We start from the raw sequence: 9,896 nt of genomic DNA, 5'->3' as shown, positions 1-9,896 counted from the left end.
TATATATATATATATATATATATAAATACCTTGCTACGTGTACTGCGTTAGGCTAACCGAGACTTGTCATTTGCACTTACATATTGTTGCTCTTTTGTTAGTTTTGAATGCTTCTATTGTCCTCATTTGTAAGTCGCTTTGGATAAAAGCGTCTGCTAAATGTAAATGTAATATTTTAACCTTTTTATGTACCGTTTTATAGCTGTGCAACTGTGAAATACTCTAGAAATTCCTTCATATTGTACTGTTGTGTTTTTATTCATATTGATCAATACAAAATACAAAAATAAATCATTACATTACAAACTCCTTATATTTTTAAAGTGGCTCAAAAACATTACAGCAACTGGGCATTTGAGTCAAAACATCAGAACAGAAAAACAAAATGTGTTAGATAAATGTGTTAATGTCATAAAAACCAAAATCACAGTTACATCCTTTAATTCTGTGGCTAAAAACAAAAAAACTGATACATATGGAATACATAAAGCAATATTAATTTTGCCTACAAATCGCTTGCATTTTTCAGTTTTTGGTCCCTGTTCAACCCATTTACTGACAGCCATTTAGTGCTGGAGAATATTTACATGTTGGTTGGTCCTGTTGGATCCGAATCACAACCAGTATGACACAAGATCTGAATGCAGATGATGTTAATTAAGGCCTGAGTCATGGAATGTTGCTCGATGCATATGAGCTGAAGTTTTAAGCTGCCGTGGTGTGATTGCATTAACGACACCTGCTTTATACATATAGCATATCTGCGTTAAACTGCATATTTCTTGAATTTCAGTGTCTGGCATTTGCTACACATAGGTTGCAGAGAGGAAATGGAAGACAGGAAACTGTGATTCTGCTTCCTGTAGTAGCAGCCCTGTGTCAAACGTGCCTCTGTTCCAAAACCTTGCTATCTGCTGCCTACATAGTGCACTTCTAAGTGCACTACTGTCTTCTAAGTCCGCACCATAATCGTTATGGAACTTAGTAAGTAAATTGTTTGAAATGCTCCACCAAAAATGTATTCTGAAAAGTTTGACGTTAGCATGTTGCTAAGCTAATAGAACTTAGGGTTGCGGCATATGTATTTTTTGGCGGGAATGAAGTTGAGGCTGTGAGTGATAGAAGTACAGTGCGCTCAATGGATTGTACTGTTGTTTAACAACATACTGATTATTCAGTGGATGAAACGACGAAATAAATGTTCAGTCAAAAACTTCATAAAACGGTTTTGAATGTTGTGGGTTTTCATTCGTGTTAAATTCAATATGGCATTTAACTAACCAACTAACAAAAATACTGAGGAAAATAGTTGTTCACTTTTTATTGAGTATTTAATGAAATGTAAGTATTTTTATGATTGGCATTTCACATCCGCCATCTTGGGTTTCTAATGAAACTTGTCGCAATTAATTTTATTTGTGAAATACAATTCACGCATACTTAAATGTTAAAAGACAGTTTATTCTGCTGTTTTTTTTGCACCGTAAAAAGGGTTTTTGGAGCACGTTTTACAAGAGAATACTATTTCAGGTTTTCTACTTCAAAATTTCATGTTCAGTTGCCATTTCTTTGTAATTTATTGTAGTATTTATTAGGAATTTCTGAGTGAAAATTGTTTCTACGCCAATTTTTTGTTCAGTAGGCGGCTCACTAGGTTTTGGAACAGACCTAGCGTTAACATGCTGGGTCATTCATGTGTGCTGGTGAGCTTTTAAACACTTCTACTAAGCTATGAGCAGCAACATAACAAAAAGTGAAAGCTAGAATGGGGCAGGTTTAAATTTCTGCTTAATTTTCACTTGCTTATGTCCCTTATTAATCCCAAACTATCCGAAAGTTTAGACATCCCTCACAACTATGACACAAACTCTCATTTTTACTGCCCTTTAAGTTGCGGAAAACCTGTAGATATCTCTCTTGCCTTCGCATTCAAACGTTCACGGTCACATTCAGTCGCTTCATTCAGTCAGTAATCACAGCCGCAGTAGCAGTGCGTCAGGAGGAAGGTGTTGGCTTGTGTTTTGGTGAGCTGCATGCTGTCTGGATACTTGAGAGGCAGGTTTAGGTGAAGTGCTGTTTGTGCAAGCAGTCCAGAAAGAGGAGTGATCAAAGAGAGCGAGAGAAGAGGACGGGTGACTCTTTGGAGGCCAGAGATGCACGGTGGTCCGCCTCGCACATCCTCAGGTGTTTACTTTGAGCGCTTCTTCTTTATTCTGGAAAAGAAAGAACAATCATATCATTAGAGATGAACAAGACGAGTTTTGCTGATTTTTAAATAAATGTAAAGTTTTTGCGAGTTTTGAGGATGAAATGTCAACCCGATCTCACGGCAATTCGTACATATTTTACGAGGTGGCTAGTTCGTATGAATTCGTACGAATGACCGACACCTAACCCCACCCCTAAACGTACCCGTCACCGGGGTATAGACAAATCGTACAAAATCGTACGAGTGAGATTGTACGAATTTGTACGAATTAGCCACCTCATAAAATACGTACGAATTGGTCGTGAGATAGTGTTGGAAATGTGCAATCATAGTCTTTAAACATTTCTGTGTGAACTTTTATGCATTTTACTTTTTTTTAAACTGTCTAGAACATCAACTTCTAGTGAACAATCTCTTGCAAGTACGTCACTTGAAACATTTTTTTTTATGTTGTAACAATTGTCACTTCGGTAGCAATAAATGACAAAATATCTATTTAGCTTTTACATATTTTCCATGAGAGATGTTTAGAGAGTCAATAAACTCTAGACCAGTGTTATTGTAGTATTATTTATATATGATTATTTATTAATATTTTTAAGTAGGATTAATTTGTACATTTTCAGTTTTCATGTTTATTTTAGTTTACGTTTTGCAATGATTTTGTTTGTTTTAATTTCAATTTTAGTTTTAGTCATTTTAATACTATAACTTGAACTTGTTTTATTTCAGTTATTTCAGCTAGGAAACATTTTTCATAAAAAATCTGGGCCAACGAATCCGAAAGGATTTCTAAACAAGATGTGTGGAATAATACTTCTAAAGTAGAATATTATTTTATATAATATTATTTAATATAACATATATTCAATTATATTATAAATATTAAATAATATAATATAATTATTAAATACTATGTATTATTTATTAATATTTATAAAATAATATAAATGTAATTAAATTTATTTAATTAACATAATTAACATATTTTTTCATAGTTTTTGTTTTAGTTTACAGTAACAACAATGATCGACACATGTTTTTTATTTTATTTTATGGCATCAGTCATTTTGGCTCAGTGGCACAATAGGAGGTCGATTATAATGGTATAAAACCTCTCTGCTCTGCCTGTTACCTCATCATTAATCTACAATTAGTGTAATTAAAGAACAGGGGTTAAACGCTTCAGGCTCTGTGGTGGAGCCTCTAATTACTTAGGTAAACGTGTAATTTCTATAACCTTAAAGTAGCCAATAACATTCCACATATGCCGTTTAAGAACAACAGCTTGTAAATTTCAGCTAAGATTTGTTTTAAAACCCTTAATGCAACTGCATTCCTGCATTTATTTGGACGGGATTCACTTTGCGTAACGTAACAAATTACAAGTTGTGTAAATTAAAAATTAAAATCTTTGTGTAAAAAAATAGTCATAACTTCTCATTTAATTTAATGTGTTACTTGCTATTTGTAATTATCTGTGAAATTTACTAGCAATTTCTAAGTGAAAATCATTTCATCACCAGTTTTTAAAGCGTAGTTTAGTTTTCTTTTCTTTTTTTTCGGACGTTATGTATTTTAGAAGTGTGAAATTACCTTGAAGGCTGCATCTATTCCAGTTCGGAGTTTCTACAGTTTCAGTTTCTACATTTGTAGAAAAAGATGTTTCTGTTTTTGAAAGTGTCTGATGTTGTATTAGTGTTGAAACTTAACAAAACATACAAATGCGTAAACTTTACGCAATTTATTGTGTGGAACATACACTTTCTAGTACTGCTTATTTCCGTTATATATATTTGTTTACATTTTAATTCAATTTTTTTTAAGTCTATAAGGAAAAGGTCTGTATTCCATCCCATGATTCCTCAGAGAACTCCTGCTTTTTCTAGTGTAGAAAGAGTTTCTTCTTACTTGCTAATGGCATTCTTTAGATACTGCTGCAGCCATTTGGTCTTGGGGTTGATGCAGACCTCTCTGTTGTTCTTCAGCTTGGCACTGGTAATGAGAGAGAGAGAAGAAGGGATTTGTTTCGGACGAGAGCAAAAGAGAGACTGTAGTTTTCTCCCTCGGTGTGTTTTATCAGATCATATCAGCTGTCCGTCATGGACTACATTTCAGCCCCTCTATTCTACTGTACTGGCAGGAGTCACTGCACTTCATCAGATATCAGGACTGAATTAGAGGAGGTTTGTATGGACAATGTTGTGCTGTCTGGAAGTTCGGGGTTTTTGATGATTCGGAAGATTCTGCCCGGGATTCCCAGCTCTGTACATGTGCATATAGTTTGTCTAAAGTTAAAAAAAAAATTTCTAATGGAATTTAATGGATACTGTATTCTCAGATTCTGACTCCCAATTCTTTAAAAAAAAACAATAGAATTTAAAATAATTTAATTATCTAATTTTGTTACTAACCAAACACATGCAAACTTAGAATAAATAAAATAATAAATAATAAAACCACGGTTAATTTTCGAAAGGGAAATGTGAAAAGTGTCCATCAGTGATCCATAAATGTGAGATTTATACATATATATTTGACAACACTTACATGTCCTTACAACAAATGGGCCTACAGCGTTGTCTACAGGATAGTCGCGAAGAAAGCGACTTTTGATGTGCGATTTTTCATTAATGACAAAAAGAAAGTCAAGGGTCTGAAATACCCTCAAACAGAAATCTTTCTGATTGATATCTGCCCTCCAAATGAGCTTTGGTACAGCCAGGAAAATCCCCTCAAATGCTTCATTCACCCACACATGGAGAAAACCACGCAAATGACACATAGACTTCGCACCTCAGTGCCAAAAGGTGGTGTTTGAGAGTTAGAGGCTCACGCTGCCATTCAAATGGCTATTCGTATTGCTCACACCTCACGCACACACGGATCTCTCAATCTGTCTAGACAAATGGAGCCTGTCGGCGCAGATAAAAGATCCGCTTAACCTCAAATCTACACACCAATCCTCACAATCAACTTCCCGATCAGTAAGCTAAATAAAAACGTAATGCTATCCCTGTTTGTTTACAGGCGGGATGTCATCCATTGACTTTATCTATATTTGTTTGTTTGTTTGTGATTTGGGCTCTGGGTTAATCTAGCTAGTCTAAACGATCTTTCGAGCGAGCTTGTCGGTGGTCTGGGACCGAGCCAGCAGGTAGTAATTACCTCACAGCTAGCTAATGCTAACAACAAAATGAGTGATGTGCGTGTCTGTGGGGGGAAAGGGTTGGTGGCTGTCTTTCATCTGGGCCAACGAATCCGAAAGGATTTCTGAACAAGATGTGTGGAAGACGGCAGATTAAAGGTGATTTCCTCCGGCCAAAGTGTGTTCCCCAAATGACCCTCGGCTACATGCTAACCTCTGTAACCCCTATAACCTTGATCCCCCCCGTAGCGCTTTGGCTTTTTGCTGTCCGACGGGGTACAAATGGTTCGGTTTAATACATTCCAGACGGCTGAAGTAATTCCAAATGCTGGTAAAAATGAAAACGACAAGGTCGCCCGCAACAGAAAGCTAATCATTTTGACCCTTAACAAGTATTGTGTCGTGAAAACCTGGGAAAAATCGCTTTTCTCTTTCTTTTTTGTATTATTCTGTGAACAATGGAGCACATGGCTACATTCCCACACAGATTTGACTCCTTAAACTGGAAATGTATAACTTTAAGAGCTATTTCTGGCGCTGTTGCAATGAATGACGTTCATTGGTGTAACTTAATGTAGCCATGTAATGCTTATACAAAATACAGTTTAGCGAGTGTGAGATTGATGGATCTGGAAAGTTGACTCACATGACTTGGAAAGGGCAGCTGGGTGTGTGGAGGAACTTAATCTCACGGATGCTCCTCTGCGGGACAGTGTTGTGAGTGGACCGGCACCAACATCTCTCCACCAGACTGATGGGTTTAGCTGGGATGAGATCGGAGCAAGAGAGTCAGTACAATCTTACATTGAGTTTAAGTTATCATTTGTAAGACAGTAAGTGCTAAATTACTACAGCAGCATTCAAAAGTTTGGGATCAGTAAGAGTTTTTTAAAGAAATTAATACTTTTATTCAGCAAGAATGCGTTAAATTGATCAGAAGTGACAGTAAAGACATTTATAATGTTACAATCATAAAAAAAGGTTTCTAAAACAATTAAGTGGCTAAACTGTTTTCAACATTGATAATTATCAGAAATGTTTCTTGAGCAGCAAATCAGCATATTTAAAGGATCATGTGACACTGAAGACTGGAGTAATGATGCTGTATATTCAGCTTTGCATCACAGAAAAAAAATCGATTGTAAAATAGAAAGTAGAAAGCAGTTATTTTAAATTGAAATAGTATTTCACATTATTACTGTTTTTACGGTAATTCTGATCAAATAAGTGCGGCCTTCGTGAGCATAAGTGTCTGATGTCAAAAATATTAAAAATATTTTTAATGGTAGAGTATATTCTTCAAAAAATAGGTATTAGAAAAATATGTTTTGAATATTTAACACAACTCCATGTATCTCTTGATATTATTTTCATTAATTTAAAGAAATAGTTTAAAAGATATGTTGCACAGATTTTTTTTAAACATTAACAAATCTTCTGTTTTACAGTTTAAAACTGAGCATTGATTTGTTAAAACAATGAATAAGTTACCCAATAGTTTTTTTTATATAGCCACTGATTATTACAGTTTTTGTAAATTCATCCAATAACAAGACGAATAATCTTGCAAAACAACATTTTTCACTGTAAAAAGTGAAAATATGCAATTGTCAAACAGAGCTGTTTTCTATCTGATCTGAACCTTTAAAATCTCTTGACACAACATTTATATTGTGAACTTGGAAAGACACAATGAAATCACAATTTCATTTCCAACTGAAGCAATCCACAATTCAAGTTTATGCCATATAATCATACAGTAACAGCATAAATCACAGAACTTTTCCTCATTGTAAAAGCATCTGAAAGGCTCCAATCACCTGCGTCCATTAACAAGCCCTGATCATTAAAAAGAGATTAGTCTGCCATTCTAGTGGCTCTCGTCCATTCACACAGGGGCCGGCCTGCCTTTCACTCGCCACATTTTTCATAAAGAGGGTCCTCGACATTAAATACGGCAGAATCCCACAATCACACCATGCCTCTCCAGGCACTTTGCTCCTGAATATGTGCATTAAATGAATCTGTTGAAGAACATTCTCTGAACGGTTTCACATCTCCCTGGTTTCCTTTGCGCTCCGCCGAAACGGACGCGGTTATGAGGGAAGTCAAACTCTGGCATTCCCATAGATATTTTCTGACACTCTCTGTTCCCTTTGTCATGTTAAACACCGGCCCATTAAGCCTTGACTAAACACCACGCCAAGTGAACAGCGCAGGAACTTTTTTGCTTACTATTCCCTAATTAGACACTAATTAAAAGAGCTTGCGGATAAGTAAACAGTGCTAGGTCTTTCACAGAAACAACAAAGCCAGACCCACCAAGTTCAGCTGGTTAAACATTGCTCTGAAAGCCTAAATCAGACCCACTAACATGTAAATACATGTACATCAAGTATTTAACGCGAAGACACATATGCAAATTTATGCGGAACCCCTTAATGATCATTAACACTATAATGATCATTAACTGAAAATATTCACTAAAACTTAGTTGATTAATTATACAGTAGTTCTGCAATTTAAAACTTCCATTTGTTCAAAAATTCACTTCAATTTGTTACTTGCCTTTTTTGTAATTATTTGTGTAATTTACTAGCAATTTCTGAGTGAAAATAGTTTCAAAGTAAATCCATCAACATTTTTTTTTTCAGTTTAGTGGACTTCCAATCAATAAGAAAACAATGGTTGTTTTGTTTGGCTTTTTGTTTAGTTTATTTTTTTCTTAGTTTTTTTGTTTTGTTTCACTTTTTCTTTTGTTTTCGAAGGGATGTTGGTCTGATCCATCTAGTAATTTATATGTGTATTCACGTGCTAAAACAAAATAAACATTTTATGTTATGCTGATTAATACCTTTACAATGAAAACATTCAATTTATTATAAATGTGTTATTAAAAATAAACAAAATAAAAAAATCTCAAATAAATAAAATAATGTCCAGAATATTATCAGTGTTACTTTAGTGTCATTGAGATACTATTATAGTTTTTATTAATATTTTGAATGAATTTTAATTTTTATATTTTCTGTTTCCATTTTAATTTTATTTAAAGTTTTAGTCATTTTGTTATGGTTTTGTCATTTTTATTAGTTTATTATTATTATTTTTAAATATGTTTATATAGTCTTTATTAGTTTTTATTCCAGTTTTACTTTTATTTTAGTGCATCAAGTTGAACTAAATGAAAATGAGAAATGTTGCTTTGGCAACTAGCTGAAAAGATAAGATTAAGAGTTTTTACATTGCATTTTGCTTTAAAAGTTAATTTTATTCCAAGTAAAGACTTTATGGTTTTGGGTTCAGTTAACTGTCATAACCCTGAATGGTACACCAATATCCATCTTGCAACTGTTATTTAGTTAATTAAATTGCAACTCAACACTTCAAAGCATCATGTGAAAACTGAAACGCTTTAAATCTGTAAATGCTAGCCGTAACCCACTTACTGTCAGCCTCTGGGCTCCACATGGCGACCGTCAGCAGGGCCACCAGCGCTAGGACTTTGCTATCCATGCCAAGTGTGTGTGTGTGGCTTTTGTCCGTCACAGCTAGCTTCCAGAGCTCAGTGTGGCGTCTCAGCGCTCTGCGAAGTGTTAAGACTGAGGACCATAGGGAAACACCCCCCCCCCTCAGGAGGAGGAGGAGGAGGAGGTGGAGGAGGGAGTGGGGCCGGACCCTCTCCTCCGACAGACCGCGTCTTCAGTGAAGTTCCTCAAATGTTCTGGCAGAGATTCAGTGGTGACAGTCGGACTCAGACTCTTGTTTCTGTCTTCCTCTGCATCTTTTTCTCAGAGGAGTGGAGAAAGTGGAGCTCCTGCTGTTATCTCAGTATTGTTGTTCTCAATGGTTCGATTTGTTATTGTTTGTTTCATGTCATGTTTTTCTGGAGCTCGACTTTCGCTTAACTGGCGCTGCTGTATTTCCTGACCAGTCGTGTATCAGATTCCTTCTGTTTTATAGGATTCTACTGATTCCCTATATAGGGTGTGCTTGAATTGTATACTGCACACTACCAGGTGAAAGTTTGAACACACTTTATTGAATGTTTTTTGTGATCTTTAAGATCTGAAGCTTATGCTTAAATTAGTTTTGTTGACATATATAATTAAAAAAGTGTGAAGGAAAACTGCCAAACACGTGTCCAGCGCACATGTGAACACCTTCAATATTAGAAGCTGTACGCTGAAAAAAGAAGTTGTAGAAACAATTTCCCCTCAGAAATTGCTAGTAATTTTTTTTTACAAAGTTCTCGTCCAAACTGCAACAATGCAAAGACAAACAACGGCACAGACCGAGGCATGTGAGCGTCCATAAAACAGTGGCTGCTGAAGTACCTTTCAAAGAGAGTCAGTGGAGATACTGTGTTACAGTTTTAATAGGCTGCCTTCAGAGCCTCACGCTGAGAGACTCGGCAGCACCAAACCCCCTTAACAGCCCGTAAACTTTAGAGGCTGTTGATAGTTATCAAGCAGCCAGCCGAGGTGCAAACAACATGCATGTGAAACAAAATAGTATACAAACTTAACATTAATTATA

General features: G+C 35.6%; 1 protein-coding gene across 1 annotated transcript; it reads right to left on the bottom strand.

The window, feature by feature from the left end:
• Positions 1-1,100: 1,100 nt before the first annotated feature.
• On the bottom strand, positions 1,101-8,933 carry LOC107659313 (stromal cell-derived factor 1-like). Its single transcript, XM_016448208.1, has 4 exons — positions 8,807-8,933; positions 6,004-6,121; positions 4,121-4,204; positions 1,101-2,213 (listed from the first exon to the last, which is right to left on the bottom strand). The coding sequence occupies exons 1-4, from the start codon at positions 8,871-8,873 to the stop codon at positions 2,189-2,191; spliced, it is 294 nt and encodes a 97-aa protein (XP_016303694.1). The 5' UTR covers positions 8,874-8,933; the 3' UTR covers positions 1,101-2,188.
• Positions 8,934-9,896: the final 963 nt, after the last annotated feature.

The sequence above is a fragment of the Sinocyclocheilus anshuiensis genome, unplaced genomic scaffold (assembly GCF_001515605.1).
Source record: "Sinocyclocheilus anshuiensis isolate Anshui unplaced genomic scaffold, SAMN03320099.WGS_v1.1 scaffold912, whole genome shotgun sequence".
Lineage (NCBI taxonomy): Eukaryota > Metazoa > Chordata > Actinopteri > Cypriniformes > Cyprinidae > Sinocyclocheilus > Sinocyclocheilus anshuiensis.
Note: the sequence above shows the minus strand (reverse complement) of the source record. Positions and strands in the feature narration are given on the sequence as shown.

Excerpts from the sequence above, each read along its gene's own strand:
- LOC107659313 (XM_016448208.1), bottom strand. The coding sequence starts at position 8,873 with ATGGATAGCAAAGTCCTAGCGCTGGTGGCCCTGCTGACGGTCGCCATG. Across the intron at positions 6,122-8,806 it reads GTGGAGCCCAGAGGCTGACA|CTAAACCCATCAGTCTGGTG; the intron begins GTAAGTGGGTTA and ends ATCTCATCCCAG. Across the intron at positions 2,214-4,120 it reads CTAAAGAATGCCATTAGCAA|AATAAAGAAGAAGCGCTCAA; the intron begins GTAAGAAGAAAC and ends TTTCTTTTCCAG.